This window comes from Oncorhynchus tshawytscha, linkage group LG07 (assembly GCF_018296145.1).
Source record: "Oncorhynchus tshawytscha isolate Ot180627B linkage group LG07, Otsh_v2.0, whole genome shotgun sequence".
NCBI classification, from domain to species: Eukaryota; Metazoa; Chordata; class Actinopteri; order Salmoniformes; family Salmonidae; genus Oncorhynchus; species Oncorhynchus tshawytscha.
The window spans coordinates 29,209,283-29,226,867 of NC_056435.1; the positions used below are offsets into that span (position 1 = coordinate 29,209,283).

A 17,585-nucleotide genomic window follows, 5' to 3' on the forward strand; every position below is an offset into this window, starting at 1 on the left:
TGCTGTACAGAAACCCAGCCTAAAACCCCAAACAGCAAGTAATGCAGGTGTTGAAGCACGTTGGCTAGGGAAAAACTCCCTAGAAAGGCCAAAACCTAGGAAGAAACCTAGAGAGGAACCAGGCTATGTGGGGTGGCCAGTCCTCTTCTGGCTGTGCTGGGTGGAGATTATAACAGAACATGGCCAAGATGATTAAATGTTCATAAATGACCAGCATGGTCAAATGATAGGTCTGGGACAGGAAGCATGTCCGTATAATATCTATATGTTTTATTTGTTTAAATACATCTGAAATATAATGTATATTCATGGAACAGTTTTTCTGTAGTTAAGTACAGATTCCTTCAAGGTGCACAACGATGGCACTGTCACAGTGGAACCTTTTGTAAAATATTTGGTTCTAGACGGACCGCAATATTGTACGTCCTTGAGGACGCGATTGATAGACGGCAGTTGTTTACACAAGATCACGCTAGCGAATTGCTTTGTGTACCGAATGACAACTTGAGGATTAAAACGACTTCAATAGGGCAAATTTAGTATTCAACCGACAAGTTCATATGCAGAAAGAAGAATTATGACATACGAAAGCTGCAGCACCTGCTGAGTACAATTTCGGAGGGCTCTTTTTCAGATGTCAAGCCACTAGCTGGATAACGTTAGCTATTTTGAACATTGTTTTCACAATTTCACCCATTGCAAAAAATGGCGCAGTAATTGACAAATATGAGAAACACCAACCGTTTAAGATCTATTTTTCTTACTTTTGAACAATGGTTACCTAGATGGAGCTTGCAACACAGATTGTGTTGTTCAAAGCCAGTCAGCGTTCATTCAAACGAGGAGAGCAGGGCAGAAAAATTCAAGACTCAAATAGCCACAGGTCCAAGATTTCATGACTTTGTCAAGGGAGCTTCTATCAACAAACAGCAACCTGTTATCACTGATGATTTGATAGACACTGACAAGCATGCCTATCTTCCTGAGGACTCAGAAAGTGGGAATTCTAGGACAGGTTTGTGCACTGCACATTAACATCGCGGATTTAAAAAAAATCTTCTTCCATTAATTAATGACCGTTGAAATAATGCATTTTTACAGTGTGTTTTGAAACCTATGGCTGTCAGATGAACGTCAACGACACAGAAATTGCCTGGTCAATATTGCAGACGAAGGGATATCAACGCACAAGTGATGTCGCTGAGGTACACATGACGTTCACTTTTTAGGAGGATTAAAATGTGCATGACCAAATATTTCTATTGACAGAAACCTGTGGTTTAAATATACATTTTTATCTCTTTCAGGCTGATGTTGTCCTCCTTGTTACATGCTCCATAAGGTAAAGTTCCAAGTCTTTTTGGGACAGAGGGAGGCATTTTTCCTTAAGTTTTGTTCACTGAACTTTCGACATACTCAAGCAAGCTTTTCCCTGCTCTGCTTCGCACAGAGAAAAAGCCGAACAAACAATCTGGAACAGACTACGGCAACTCACAGCCATGAAGAAAAGACGCTTAAAGACCCGCGTACCCATGAAAATTGGAGTCTTAGGTGAATGAGTTACAGTCTGACTTGTGACTATGATACATTTGATGTCTCTGTCTGAACCGACACTCTAGGATCAACACAGCATACGTACTGGCTCTGATCCCCTGTATGTTTGTGGTCCCAGGTTGCATGGCCGAGAGGCTGAAGTCTGAGCTGCTGGAGAGGGAGAAGCTGTTGGATGTTCTGGCTGGTCCAGATGCATACCGGGACCTTCCTCGCCTCCTGTCTGTGGCCCATGGTGGTCAGCAGGCTAGCAACGTGCTGCTGTCTCTAGAGGAGACATATGCTGATGTCATGCCAGTTCACCACTCCCCCCAGGGTTACAGCGCTTTTGTGTGAGTGTCTCTCTCACTTTCTGTCACATCTTGTACAGCTAGGCAAGTGTTTATTTGTCAGGTTGAATGTACTCTGGTACATTTTACCATTTACAATCAGATGAGTTACACAGGACCCTAGAGTTACATATAGAATCGAATACAGGAAATTGGCCTTGATCCTGCATCCTCATGTCCCTCTCTGCTTTGTAGGTCCATCATGCGAGGATGTGATAACATGTGCAGCTACTGCATTGTCCCGTTCACTCGAGGTCGAGAAAGGAGTCGACCAGTGTCCTCTATCCTTGAGGAAGTCCATATCTTGTCAGAGCAGGTAGGTGTTTTAAATGTCTCTCAGGTGTGCAGATACCTCTCTTGTTTGTGTCTTAATAGACTGTATGCAGGCTTAAGCTATTCTTAGCATTACTGTGGTTTTGTTCTGTACCAGGGCGTGAAGGAGGTGACCCTGTTGGGTCAGAATGTGAACAGCTACAGGGACACATCAGAGGAACAGTTCTGTAGTTCAGAGCCAGGCCAGCTGAGCCGGGGCTTTAGGACGGTGTACCGAGGCCGGCCCGGGGGCCTGCGCTTTGCTGACCTGCTGGACAGAGTGTCCCTCATAGACCCGGACATGAGAATCAGGTTCACCTCCCCTCATCCCAAGGACTTCCCTGATGAGGTACAAATGGAGTCCAAAAGGCAAACTGATGTTAATAGTATTGGGATTATATTGTTATTCTAATAGTCTGTAAGATTGTAAAGAATGCACTTTGTTGTTATTCTGTTCACTGCTACACACACACACACTAATCACAAGCAAAAAATGTAAGGTAAACATTTGACCATTGAAGGATATACTTAAGCAATAAGGCACGGGGGGGTGTGGTATATGGCCAATATACCACGGCTAAGGGCTGATCTTACGCAATGCGGAGTGCCTTAGCCGTGGTATATTGGCCGTATACCACAAACCCCAGAGGTGCCTTATTGCTATCATAAACTGCTTAACAATGTAATTAGAGCAGTTAAAAATACATTTTTTGTCATACCCGTGGTATATGGTCTGTCAGCCAATGAGCATTCATGGCTCGAACCACCCAGTTTATGAAGTAGATTGTTCTCAGTATTGACATGTTGACGTGGACATTTTGACACTGGTGTTTGTCTGTAGGTGTTGCAGCTGATAAAAGAGAGGGCGAACATCTGTAAGCAGATCCACCTCCCGGCTCAGAGCGGCAGCAGCACAGTCCTACAGGCCATGCGGAGGGGGTAATACAGCTCCTATGTTTCAGCTTTTACTCTGCTCTCAAATAGAAATGGAACTAGATCCATGGAAACAGAGTCAAATATGTTTGTCGTCTTAATTGTGTCCATTTTGGAAATTTCAGTTATAGTAGGGAGGCTTACCTGGAGCTTGTGGATAACATCAAGAGAATAATCCCAGGTAGACCACCTCAACTTGTTTATACGTTTCTTTGTGATGAATAGTTGCTGTGAATTCAGCTAACCGCTGCAGACCGGTTTGGCTATGCACATTGGCTGCATGCCAATGGCATCTTGTGTAATGTGCTTTTCAAAGCACCGACTGTCTTATTGCCATTGGGTCAGTGACGGTTCAGTCCTGTGTGTCTGTCTCAGGGGTGAGCCTGAGCAGTGACTTCATCTCTGGGTTCTGTGGGGAGACAGAAGAGGACCACCTGCAGACCCTGTCTCTGATCAGGGAGGTGCGCTACAACGTGGGCTTCCTCTTTGCCTACAGTATGCGGAAGGTCCGTTCAACTCAATTAACGTACTGGAAATGATTCCACATGTTCTGTCAATACCATTGGTGTAGAGCATGGGTTCACAACCGTATTTCTTTTTTCAGGGGCCCATAGAGTTTGTGTTACGAAATCCAGGCCCCTCTAAATTAGACAATATTTTCAAGAGTAAATTAAATGTCATTTATTGTGTTAATGCCGTATATCCTGTGTACACTGCTGTGTCCTCTCCCAGAAAACCCATGCGTTCCATCGTCTTCAGGACGACGTGCCAGCGGAGGTGAAGCAGCGGCGGCTCGAGGAGCTCATCTGCATGTTCAGGGAGGAGGCCACCAAGGTCAACTCCGCCCTCATCGGCAGAACACAGCTCGTCCTAGTGGAGGGAGTGAGTACCATTTTCTTCTGCTCTTGAAATAAAACACTCTCCTTATACCTTGGGCCCAATGCTTGGCCTTTCCACCTGACCTGATGGAGAGAAACTCCTATCCCTACTCAAATGGTTACTATTAGCATAATGTACATGTTTAAAATCAAATGAATTGAGCCGTGAGCCTCTGCTCCCCACACCTCAGACTTACCCTGCATGGGGAAACTAGCAATTTAGACCGGACCTATTCATATTTACCCGTGGCATGCAAACGTAGTATTATAGCAGGTCGAGCCAACGAGGATTCAAAATTCACTGGGCGATTCATGTAAAACCCACTTTAATTCACATATAGGCAATGGTACTTAATTGTCCCACATCGTTCCAATATCAATTGACCTTGTTTTCACGTCCCCCCAGGAGAGTAAGAGGTCAGCTCAGGACCTGTGTGGGAGGAACGATGGGAACGTGAAGGTGATTTTCCCTCGGCAGGAAGTGGCTGGTCAGCCCACTGACACACACACTTCCCCCATCAACCCTGGAGACTATGTCCTGGTCAAGGTACACTTTCATTCTGCCGTAGCTGTTTCATACGACATTTTCTATCACACTGAGTCACAGCAAGACTTCTCTCTTTCAATTATACTATATGTATGAACACATACTGTATGTATGAAAAGCTTTGCTTTGATGGATGTTTATTTAAATGCTTAGGTCCTTTATAAGGGCTTAAGTTGTTATTTTCAAGAAATAAGCCATTTTAAAGGTAATCGGGCACCATGCTTAGAACTGCGCTGTTCCTGCCCTGTGACTGACTGGCCTGTCTCCCATACAGATAGAATCAGCCAATTCCCAGAGCCTGAGAGGACATGCCCTCAGCCACACCTCTCTGAGTGACTCAGCCACACGTTTACCTGACCACCGCCATGACGGACAACTGGCTTCAGTCGCTAGATACGGTGTCTAGTCCTCTGTACCCTGAAAGTGAGTGTGAAGTGGACGACTTCTGTGGCACCACGACGCAGATGTAACATCGACAAAGATCCAATCCAGAGACAACTGACTGAAGACTTTTGTCAAGTTAAAATAAACATTTAAAAAAGCTTTATTGTGATTTGTTTAATTATACAAATATATTAATTATAAATTGGACAAAAGTGGAATACTGCAATGATTGAAAGATATTTAAGAATGTGGTGTATTGCTATGTGTAATACATTTAGATTTTTAAATGTTAATTGCATGTCTCATTGGTTTGATTTGCGATGAGATTTACATGGCACTTATCCTGTGAACTGAACGTCTGTCCCAATCAGCATGTAGTCCTGAAGAGAGAAAAGCAACAGTAGTTGCTTATATAGGACACAGTAGTTTGTCAAATATGGGACACAAACACTGTTTATAGTATAGGAGATAGTGTAAATGATAGATGTTGGTAGCACTGAGCTCTTAGATATAATGTACCTTCAGGACCTGCAGCTGAGTGTTGACAAGGTTCATCTTTCCAATAGAGGGAAGGGGAAAACCCTTCTCTAGGCGAGCTATAGGATAAAAACACAGTGGTTAATCATTGCAGAAACAGTTTGTGTCCTTCCACCAGTACACTCCACAAAAGGCCCTGAATCTTAGTCAAAAAATACTTTAGATAAAAAAATATTTTAAAAAACGGAGCTATAGGATAAAAACACAGTGGTTAATCATTGCAGAAACAGTTTGTGTCCTTCCACCAGTACACTCCTCAAAAGGCCCTGAATCTTAGTCAAAAAATACTTTAGATAAAAAAATATTTTAAAAAACGTGTTTTCCAACCTCGGGGTTACATTTTTTTAAATGAAGTAACAGGATTAATGACTTCATCTTAAATCATTCATAAATCCCCTGGTGACAGGGGGATTAGAAGCTTGTTGTGTGCCACAGGGAGGGTAATTGAATGCAAGTTTCATAACAATAAAAATAAATTATTAACATTTCTAGCCTGTCTATGGGTAACAGGGTTGACGTGTTATGCTCGACCCACTCAGTTCTCCACCACAAAACACCAGAAAATGGCTGAAAAGTGTATAACCTGCTCACCTGCTTTTACACTATGATTTGACTGTTAGATATTCAATGTTTCTTTTAACATTTTTAAAAAGGAATATTTTCACCATATTAAAACGAGAGTTCAGGGTTGACCTTAATATGAGGGACAGACGTAAATGAATCACTAATCACATTAAATAAATAATATTCAGAAATGACTAAGTCGAAGCAACAAAATAACTAGGGTTTTACAATGATGATTAAAATTGGAGAAATTAGGGTATTAAATGGGTTAAAATCTTCCTAGAAGTGATAGATTTATTGAATTCCCCACGTGGTTGATATTAATGAGCACTTTATTTAATATAAGAGGTTTTTAAAATTCTATATTGGTGCACAATTTCCACCTAAATATAGAACTACTCAAATATAAATAATCAAGGAAGGAAAGCACTCACCATTGACCTTTGGTATCACAGCCACTTTCAGGACCATCAGGAAGATGTTGTCAAGAGATCGAACCTGTTTGTGTTTAGATTCAGTGTGTTTAAGTGTTTAAAAAGCAAGTTATATTCAAGTTACAAGCTCTGAATATGTCATTCTTACCTGAAACTGTCCCACATAACTCGTTTCCAGGGTCATCTCAATTCTGTGAAAAGCAGACCGCATTCAATTCTTTTGGTCAGTTTCTGAAAAATAATTTCTTCCCCTTTTGCACCCGTGTAGACAGTCACACTCACTTGTTCAGAGTGACAGCCCCGGCCAACTTCACCCCGGTCACGTACAGTCGAGCACTGACACTACCCTCCTGTAGTGAGAACAAAGAGCTTGTCGAGTCATGTACCACTCTTGACAGTCTGACCTACGGCATTCTACCTCCTGATTGAGTGGCTGACTGACCATATTGAGGACGAAGAGGGGAGAGAGGGTGGTATTGGGCTGGATGGCGTAGGCCGTCACGCTGCCACTGGCCTGGACAGTCACGTTGTTGGGCTCAAAGAAGATGGTGGGCTCTTTCACCGTCTTCACCAGCAGCTTCATCATCATGCTAGGGAAACGCTTGGCTATCTGAGCACAGAAGAACATCTTCACTCTTCTGACCTGAGAAGAACACTCATGGTATCCTCCCTTAGAGGGACAGTAATGTCATTCTGTACTATTCTGAATATCGTAAGGTAAAATGAAGACAATGGTGGGTTGTGTTTATCACCTCTGGAATGAAGGCCCCAAACGTTCTGGTGTTCAGCCGAATGGGAGAGCTTGGAGGGATCTGTCAGGGGAAAATAGAGAGGAGGACTCTGTCTGGAACAAACACGTTTGCAGTTGTGAAGGAATCCTCACCATATCATCGGTGATATAGAGGCTAAGTGCTCCAGCGTTGTTGTACACGAAGCCTGCAGAGTTGGTGGTGAAGGCTGACATTCCGATGTAGAGCATGTTGTTGACCTGAGGAGGCAGGGAGAAGGGCGTGGGGGAGAACGGAGGCTCCTGGTGCTTCCCAATGTTGTAGAACTCACCCTGCAGAGAGAGAGAGAGAGAGAGAGAGATTTGACCTTTATGCCTCTTGCTTGTTTACACCTTTCAACGGATACAATTGTTGTGAGATAATTGGGAGTTCTCACCTTCAAACTGAAATCAATGGAGGTATTTGAAATGGTGGGTGATGTCACCATGGAATATTCAACTTCAGCATACTTGTCCACTTTGGCTAGAACTTCAAGATGGCAGAATATATATATATTTCTTAAATCAATTTAGTAGCCTATGAATTACACAATAATGAACTAATCGATTCCTTATCATACGTTCTTATGTACAAGTTGTGTTTCGAACTGCTTTGCTTTATCTTGGCCAGGTCGCAGTTGCAAATGAGAACTTGTTCTCAACTAGCCTACCTGGTTAAATAAAGGTGAAATAAAAAAAAAAAAAATACCATTGAGAGTTTTGAGGTGTGGGTTCATGTCAGTAATAGTATCAGCCACTAGGGGACAGATCTGTAACAATGAAAAAGCACATTTTATTGCCAAGAGAACAGAAGAATAACCAGTTGTGATTGTTGAAGTCAATTGAGTCAAAGAGGAAGTGAGATCAGTCAGAGAGGAAGAGAGTTATTGGTTGAGTTTGCGGTCTGGCATTACACTGTCTCTCACCTGTTTCTGCAGAGCACTGCGCAGGGCCTTGTCAATGTAGGCACTGAAAAGGTTGTACAGCCAGCTGGGAAACAAGAACCAAAGCACAAGAAATCCACATTGCAATCATTTTATGACACTGCGGTTTGATTAGGCTTCCTTAGTCGGCAACATGCATTCTCACAAAGTTTTTAGTGGACTGGAGTTTCCTGTGCAGCTTTATAGTCTAGTTACCTTGCTCCACCATGGAACTTGATGCTGGCACTGCCCACGTTGGCCACACAGTTGACACTGCTGACCGTTGGCCTGCCAGTCTCATCACTCTTGATAGTAATACTGTCAGTGACGGTGAGTCCATTCACCTCCAGGTCGAAGGAGCCACTGTCTTTTCTAGATTGTTACCGAGAAAATAAGGATTGTGGATCGAGTCCTTTGTTTTGTAGACAGGCCCAAGAGAAAATTGTACAGTGTTGTTCAAACCTTGTCCTGGGTGTGTACTGGGTGTTTAGCAGTGGAGGCTGCTGAGGGGAGGACGGCTCATACTAATGGCTGGAATGGAGTCAACGGAGGGGTATCGACCATACAGAAACCACGTCTTTGTGTTTGACACCATTCCATGGACTCCATGGACACCATTCCAGTCATTATTATGAGCCATCCTCCCCTCAGCAGCCTCTACTGGTGTGCAGCCTTTAGTTCCAGCTTGCTTGGAACACTCCAGCTGGTCCCGAGGATGCACTTACATGAAACTGAGGTATCGAATCTTCCAGTTCCCATGCAGGCTGATGAAGGCATTAGTAATGCTTAGCCTGATTCCAGTATCTGGCACCAGTGCCAGAGCAGAGTATGGCAGTCCCAGATTCACTATCGTTATTCTGGAGGATTAAATGGAGTATTGTGAACACTGTAACATTTGTCAGCACAGTTGACGATATCAACAAAAATGTCCATGAGATATGCAGATCAATGCAATATATTGGATTTACTCCCTTACCCTGTCAAACTGTACTTGACCTTGCCAATGGGAGCAACTCGCTCTGTCCCAGAGAGGTCTGGGACCTTCATGGTCTTGAGTTTCTGCTGCAGAGATGCCATCCCAATTTGTTTGCCTGTGAACAAGACAGGATAGCAGGGGATTGGGACAGAATGATCACAACACACAAACACACTCATTTAGCTCTATTGCCCTTGCTTTACACTTACCATATTCAATGCCCTTCTCTGTGAGTTTGACCTTGACTCCAGGGTTCGTGGCCAGAGCGAAGGGGAGGAGAGCCAACAGAGCCAGGCAACAGCATGGAGACATCTTGACTACAGTCACCTGTATGGAGGACAAACCAACAATAATATATCTATTCTACAATGCAGGTGAATTGTTTGTCATAATAGAAATTGCAACATTCTTCAGACATTTGGAGACTGTGTGAATCAGAGGAGACTGCGTGAATCAGGCCTTCATGGTCGAATTACTGCAAAGAAACCACTACTAAAGGACACCAATAATAAGAAGAGACTTGCTTGGGCCAACAAACACGAGCAATAGACATTAGACTGGTTGAAATCAATCCTTTGGTCTGATGAGTCCAAATTGAAGATTTTTGGTTCTAACCGCCGTCTTTGTGAGATGCAGAGTTGGTGAACGGAGGATCTCTGCATGTGTAGTTCCTACTGTGAAGCATGGAAGAGGAGGAGGTTTGATGGTGCGGGGGTGCTTTGCTGGTGACAATGTCAGTGATTTATTTAGAATTCAAGGCACGCTTAACTAGCATGGCTACCGCAGCGATACGCCATCCCATCTGGTTTGCGCTTAGTGGTACTATCATTTCTTTTTGAACAGGACAATGACCCAACACATCTCCAGGCTGTTTAATTGTTATTTTACCAAGAAGGAGAGTAATCACAATCACCTGACCTCAACCCAATTGAGATAGTTTGGGATGAGTTGGACCGCAGAGTGAAGGAAAAGCAGCCAAAAGTGCTCAGCATATTTGGGAACTCCTTCAAGACTGTTGGAAAAGCATTCCAGGTGAAGCTGGTTGAGAGTGCCAAGAGTGTGCAAAGCTGTCATCAAGGCAAAGGGTGGCTACTTTGAAGAATCTAAAATCTAAAATATATTTAGATTTGTTTTACACTTTTTTGGTTACTACATGATTCCAGTGGGAGCTGTTGTCGGGAGCTTCATGAAATGGGTTTCCATGGCCGAGCAGCCACACACTGGGGAAAACGCTCAGCTCTGCCTCTGTATGGACAAATACTTCTTGTTTTGTTGCACGCAACTTCCCTGACACCATCAACACTTGGGGAAAGAAAGTCCCATATTTCATATCCTTTTAAAGAGGAGTTGCACAATCTTGGGCTTGGCAGTCAGAATGGCAAAAAAAGGAAACTGAACTGGTATCATTATCTGATCATCATAATTTTAACAGACCAACAGATGCTCATGCTTAGTACCCCAGTAATCATCACTTTGGAAGTTATACACTCTTTCTGTTGACTGGTAACTGATTCTGAATGACAGACAATCAGATAATGTAACCAGCCATGACAGTGGCCTTACAGGTCCTGATTGGAGCCCAGGGGGATGGGGAAGAAACCCAAATGGTACAATCCAGACTTGATTCACTTTAGGGCTCTGAAAGAGCTGAGTGTTTCTGTCAGAGCTGCAGATAAAGACACACGACCCGTGAGGAGTTAGCGTGAGCCGGGCCTATATTGAATTATGCTTTGCCTGAAATGAACAGAGGCAAGGAAAAGAAAGTAGACCGATTTGGCTTGCTAAATCACAGACATGTGACTAGTGCGCTTGAAGGAACTCGGTGTAGAGAGTTGGCTGTTTGTTGAAAGCCCTCCCCACTGGTATTAGTTTTTAGATGGCAGAAATCAGAAATCATCCCCGTATGATGCATTTTGCATCATGTGATGCTGCGTTTTGCAGAATGTATCATATGGGGAGGATTTCATTTTTTTGTTAAAGTTATCTATCTTGAAAACTTGATTGCTGCCAAGCAAAACAGTTTGGGACTATGTCAACAATGGACTAATGAAACAAATATGAACAGATTGTTTTAGGGGTGGAATTTCCCTTTAAGCTACGCTCAAGCTACCCACTAGAAAAAGATAGTTTGCTTAACTGAAGTTACTTTGAAAAAGTAGTTCACTACATCCAAACTACTTTATGGAGTATTTTCACATCTAAGTCGGAACTATTATAGAAATCAAAATGCAAAAACATATGTGAATGTGTAATTTAGCCTATTAAACACAATAACAATGTTTCAAGTGACAATTAAGCAGGTCTGATGCCAAAAAAGAATAGACATTATTGCCTACTTCACATATATTTTATTTTTGCAAAAACATATTGTGTAGTTTCAGTAGTTAGCTACAGTACAGCGCTACATGGCAAAAAAAAAGTAATTAATTACTGATGAAAACACTACCTAGATTTGAAGCTACTGCAAAATGTAGTTTTATTACTTGTAGTTCACTACTCCCCAACACTGCTTTTGACAGACTGTATAATTTACCCCACTGTCTGTCACCCACCCTCTAGCCTGTTTACTCAGTGGTGATTGAGGAGTGACCGCTTTCATAAAATAACACCACGGCACTCTACAATAAATTTCCCATAAATACCTGCAAAACACACCAACATGGGTTCTCTCATACCCTGACACTTCTTTAAACACGAGATCACTTTTAAACCGAGAGAAACAGTCTACATGGTATACAGTACCGCTCATAACATATATGAATTACATTGTATTAGATAAAGCATAATTAGTCATGCACAACTCTGTAGTTACCTTATGCACGAGTAAGAAAGTGGTGTAGAACTTCTGTTGTTGTTGCACCCTGGCTGGCGGCAGGGCAAAGTGAAAGGGGAAGAGAGGCACATGGCCTTTAATTCACTTCTCTGAACCAGGAAGAGTTATTTGAGAAATGCATTTACTGGGACTACCCATTCTGTGGATAATGGAGAGGATGGAGTGAATTTTGTGCAAAGAAGGACAATCTAGTGAATGTTAGCTGTTCCCTTAGTTATGTTAACAGACTAATTCATACCATTCAGAGAGGGATTTGTTCAGGATATACAGTAAAGAAAGAGTAAACAATGGAATGTTTATGAGTACCAATGAAACTTGGTAACATGGTTTGATGCAAAGCCAACTAATAATTGCAGTAGTAATGTCTTGTAGTGTACCATTCCGTCATTGACTCTTATCAAGAACATAAGAATTACTGCGGTCTGGCTTTTTAAAGGAAGACTGGTATTTTTGCAATACCCTAAGATTTTGATTGTGATACTGAATAACCATCCAAGCAACCAAAACTGGCTTGTGGAAATGAGATATTTTAGGATGTAAAAATTGCTTATTTTGGTTACAGTAGATGGTAGTCTAACACCATCTGCTCATCATTTCTGAGCCAACCTCCGCATCAAGTCCATCTCTGGTGTCCCGAGTACAATTTGTAAAGCAATTAAACCATTAGGTGTAGGTGCTCTGAATAACACATGATTGCTTTAGCCTAATAGATAATTGAATACATTATTTGTAAATATTGATATTGACTTTCTTGTTACTTCACTAATCTGCCCACCCAGATGCAGACACATTGAATTGACTGGGGCAGGAAATAGACAGGTCAAGGCAGGCAGGAGTCAGTAAACCAGAGGCGGGGCAACGGTACTGGACGGCAGGCAGGCTCAGGGTCAGGCAGAGGTCAACAATCCAGAGGTGGGGAAAAGGTACTGGACGGCAGGCTCAGGCTCAGGGTCAGGCAGAGGTCAACAATCCAGAGGTGGGGAAAAGGTACCGGTTGGCAGGCAGGCTCAGGGTCAGGGTAGGCAGAGGTCAACAATCCAGAGGTGGGGAAAAGGTACCGGTTGGCAGGCAGGCTCAGGGGCAGGCAGAGTGATCAGGCAGGCTGGCTCAGGGTCAGGGTAGGCAGAGGACAACAATCCAGAGGTGGGGAAAAGGTACCGGTTGGCAGGCAGGCTCAGGGGCAGGCAGAGTGATCAGGCAGGCGGGCTCAGAGTCAGGACAGGCAAGGGTCAAAACCAGGAGATCAAGAAAAAGAGAGACTAGGGAAAAGCAGGAGCTGAGACAGAATGCTGGTTGACTTGACAAACTGGCAACAGTCAAACAGAGAACACAGGGGATAATGGGGAAGATGGGCGACACCTGGAGGGGGTGGAGACAATCATAAGGACAGGTGAAACAGATGAGGGTGTGATCAGGATGATCTTGGTGATAATGGTAACAATATGTACGGTATAAGATTATTTCATATTATCAGGCTTTAATTCAATGTAAATATCATACTAAGCAAACATCAACATCAAAACAAGTAAAACTAAATGCATGCTCTTCAACCGATCGCTGCCTGCACCTGCCCGGCTGTCCAACATCACTACTCTGGACGGCTCTGACTTAGAATACGTGGACAACTACAAATACCTAGGTGTCTGGTTAGACTGTAAACTCTCCTTCCAGACCCACATCAAACATCTCCAATCCAAAGTTAAATCTAGAATTGGCTTCCTATTTCGCAACAAAGCATCCTTCACTCATGCTGCCAAACATACCCTTGTAAAACTGACCATCCTACCAATCCTCGACTTCGGCGATGTCATTTACAAAATAGCCTCCAATACCCTACTCAACAAATTGGATGCAGTCTATCACAGTGCAATCCGTTTTGTCACCAAAGCCCCATATACTACCCACCATTGCGACCTGTACGCTCTCGTTGGCTGGCCCTCGCTTCATACTCGTCACCAAACCCACTGGCTCCATGTCATCTACAAGACCCTGCTAGGTAAAGTCCCCCCTTATCCCAGCTCGCTGGTCACCATAGCATCACCCACCTGTAGCACGCGCTCCAGCAGGTATATCTCTCTGGTCACCCCCAAAACCAATTCTTTCTTTGGCCGCCTCTCCTTCCAGTTCTCTGCTGCCAATGACTGGAACGAACTACAAAAATCTCTGAAACTGGAAACACTCATCTCCCTCACTTGCTTTAAGCACCAACTGTAAGAACAGCTCACAGATTACTGCACCTGTACATAGCCCACCTATAATTTATCTCAAACATCTACCTCTTTCCCTACTGTATTTATTTTATTTATTTATTTATTTTGCTCCTTTGCACCCCATTATTTTTATTTTTACTTTTCACATTCTTCCACTGCAAATCTACCATTCCAGTGTTTTACTTGCTATATTGTATTTACTTTGCCACCATGGCCTCTTTTTTTTGCCTTTACCTCTCTTATCTCACCTCATTTGCTCACATCGTATATAGACTTGTTTATACTGTATTATTGACTGTATGTTTGTTTTACTCCATGTGTAACTCTGTGTCGTTGTATGTGTCGAACTGCTTTGCTTTATCTTGGCCAGGTCGCAATTGTAAATGAGAACTTGTTCTCAACTTGCCTACCTGGTTAAATAAAGGTGAAATAAATAAAAAAATATGATTGGAATGATGACTGAAAATACATGTAAAATAGGGAAATCAGCAACAAACTAAAAAACAGTCATGGCTCCATAATTATGAATAATTATCGCTCTATAATTCATTTCACATGTCAAATAAAACAAATGAATGTAAACTCATTATGTATGGATAGAAATGTGTCTGAACTTGTATCTTACTTGCAGGGAGGTAAAGAACTTATATCAAAAATACTTTAAAATTCTACTTAAGTAGTTTTTTAGGGTATCTGTACTTTACTTTTCTATTCATATTTTTGACAAATTTTACATTTACTACACTACATTCCTAAAGACAATATGTAGATTTTACTCCCGTACATTTTCTCTGGCAACCAAAAGTACTCGTAACATTTCGAATGCTCAGGCAGGACATCAATATCGTCCAATTGTCATGACTTCCGCCGAAGTCGCTTCCTCTCCTTGTTCGGGCGGCGGTCGACGTCGCCGGTCTTCTAGCCATCGCCGATCCACTTTTCATTTTCCATTGGTTTTGTCTTTGTTTCCAACACACCTGGTTTTCATTTCCCAATTACTGGTCCTGTATTAAACCCTCTGTTTCCCCCATGTCTTTTATGTGTGATTATTTATTGTTCAGGTCGATATGTTTACGGCTGGTTTTGTCCGGGTGCTGGTTTCACCCGTGTTTTGTGGCGACCGTTATTGTTCGCACATTGGTACTGTTACTTGTGCTATTTTCTTGAGTAAAGTGCGTTGTTCACTCATCTCTGCTCTCCTGCTCCTGACTTCATGCACCAGCTACACCCACCGCCTGACACCAATTCACGCACTTCTCAATATAACACATTGTCATCCCGACAGCCTCTGATCTGGCGGACTCATTAAACACAAATACTGTGTTTGCAAATGATGTCTGAGTGTTGGAGTGTGCCTTGTCTGTCCATAATTTTAAAAAACAGCAACATCGTTACTTCTGGTTTGCTTAATATAAGGAATTTGATGTATAGAATTTACTTATGACAAGTACGACAATTGAATACTTTTCCCACCACTGCTTACTTGGTCGATTTTGAATGAAGCACCCAGAGGTATGTACAGTAGATTCAGGGTTGTATTCTAATGCTTTCTACATCATTGTTTTGGGTCAGTGTAGGCTTTCTTTGCTTTTACATATGGAATATCAGAAATCAGAAATGTAACCATGTTGGAAACTTCTCAGAAGAGGAGAATGAAGTAACAGACAAGAATATTTCATATGACGATTTGTGTATTTATTCAGACTGACTCACCGAGTCACATCATTGAATACCTTAATTTAAGGTAAATATTTCAACAGAAATAAAGTGATTAAACATCACAACAACTTGAACAAATCTCCAAGATATGATACTCTATCAGAGTATAGGATACAAAGTTACTGTCTTTATAAAATGCAATATAATTTTTTTTTTTAAACAAGGTTTTTCAATGCAATATACAAACTATTAATTTAATGTGAGCAACATTTTCTGAAAAACAGATCAAATATTGTTTATCACAGAGTGATGATAGCAGGTATAATACCCAGTTTGGGTAAATAATCCTCACGGAGGAACATTGATGCTGTAGCTCAAGTTGATCAATATCAAATATATAACTGATACATGCTTCACAGAAGATGCTCAATACAAAGTCAATATGACTATATCACTACACAAATGTAGAGGCAATGGGTTTTTGTCTTATATATTTTGACCTTCAAAAAGATCAGTCATAGATAATCACAAACAGACTGATAATATAATATCTATTGTGGGTTAAAAGTTCTCATGGAGGAGCATTAAAGTTATTGTTGATCATGAATATAAAAACACGATCAATATAATCAACATGTTTCGCAAAACATTAACGTTATTTAAATGATCAATTTGATCATTTTCTCAGAGAACGTTAACTTGTTCAGTACAACTTTAATTAAACGTCTCACAGCAAGACTTAAAAACTCCTGCATAAGCAGAAGATGAAGAATATATTTTATTATACTCATTACTGTCCATGAAATTAATCTTAGACCAACATAGTCCATCCATTAGACAGGAAGTGAACAATCACTTGGACACACCTGGAGTAACCCTGATTGACAGGTGCTGAGCAGAAGGAGGAGCACACTGGCTAGTTCTGTTACTGTCATCTCAGGAAGCAAACTGTCATCTCCAGGATGTCGGCTTTGTCCAGCTTGGAGTCGGGCTGCTGGTTGAGGATCTCTGGAACCAGGAGAGACTTGAGCTGCTCAATGCTGTTGTTGATACGATCTCTGCGTAACTTCTCCACCCCTGGCTTTCTTAGCTGCAAGAAGAGACAAGTAGAGGCATTAATAACCTTATTCTGGTGTATGACATTATTGAAGCAGATTAACAATCAATCAAATGTAATTCATTTTATTGAATTTGAATCTTAAGTTTACCTTGTTTGTCAGAGTCAGGTGCTCCTTAGAGTAATTCATAGTTGAAGTGATTGTAGGTACCATGGCAGGATCTCTGTGCTGTAGAGGTCTGTGTAGAGAGAATCTGATCTCTACTGGCTTCATCTCTCCTATATATTGTCCCAAATCTGCATATGAATGTGTGGGTCTTGGGCTTGTTGGAGTTTCTCACAGTCTGTAGCCAATGGGAGAGCTTGGGAGGACAGTGAGGAGTGTGGAGCTGCCACATGCTCAGTGATCTTATTGCTGGGGGACAATGGTCACGTCTCAGGGGAACAGGTGGAGGGGTGGGGATGATGTAGAGTGACTGACAGAGCGCTGTGTGAATCTGGGAAAGTGGTGACCCCTAGATCTGCTGCCTGATGTTGGCATCAATGACACTAACAGAGCACACGCTCATCTTTACAACTTACAGGTGTGAGACTGACACTGATTCTCTAAAGAAAAGAACAGTGTTATTAATCTCCACCTATGAGAACATTGTTGAATGTAATATTCTGTATCCAAGCTTCATCACTGACTT

At 42.1% G+C, this 17,585-nt stretch overlaps 2 protein-coding genes across 3 annotated transcripts; one reads left to right on the forward strand and one right to left on the reverse strand.

The window, feature by feature from the left end:
• The first annotated feature begins 385 nt into the window (after positions 1 to 385).
• cdk5rap1 (CDK5 regulatory subunit associated protein 1) lies at positions 386 to 5,093 on the forward strand. Of its 2 annotated transcripts, none has more exons than XM_024426786.2 (13): positions 386 to 1,015; positions 1,102 to 1,205; positions 1,308 to 1,342; positions 1,451 to 1,551; positions 1,673 to 1,883; positions 2,076 to 2,196; positions 2,311 to 2,541; positions 3,034 to 3,131; positions 3,251 to 3,306; positions 3,501 to 3,631; positions 3,885 to 4,007; positions 4,410 to 4,550; positions 4,825 to 5,093. In XM_024426786.2, exons 1-13 carry the CDS (start codon positions 727 to 729, stop codon positions 4,954 to 4,956), a joined length of 1,773 nt encoding a protein of 590 aa, XP_024282554.1. In that variant the 5' UTR covers positions 386 to 726; the 3' UTR covers positions 4,957 to 5,093. The 2 variants fall into 2 exon arrangements, with proteins under 2 accessions (XP_024282554.1, XP_024282553.1); XM_024426785.2 differs by having other exon boundaries at positions 388 to 1,015; positions 3,858 to 4,007.
• On the reverse strand, positions 5,066 to 12,016 carry LOC112254338 (bactericidal permeability-increasing protein). Its single transcript, XM_024426787.2, has 16 exons — positions 11,947 to 12,016; positions 9,344 to 9,461; positions 9,135 to 9,249; positions 8,884 to 9,015; positions 8,375 to 8,530; positions 8,162 to 8,225; positions 7,945 to 8,005; positions 7,634 to 7,725; positions 7,353 to 7,529; positions 7,222 to 7,281; positions 6,912 to 7,079; positions 6,752 to 6,819; positions 6,618 to 6,660; positions 6,470 to 6,533; positions 5,454 to 5,530; positions 5,066 to 5,314 (listed from the first exon to the last, which is right to left on the reverse strand). The coding sequence occupies exons 2-16, from the start codon at positions 9,444 to 9,446 to the stop codon at positions 5,273 to 5,275; spliced, it is 1,422 nt and encodes a 473-aa protein (XP_024282555.1). The 5' UTR covers positions 9,447 to 9,461; positions 11,947 to 12,016; the 3' UTR covers positions 5,066 to 5,272.
• Between the last annotated feature and the right edge of the window lie 5,569 nt (positions 12,017 to 17,585).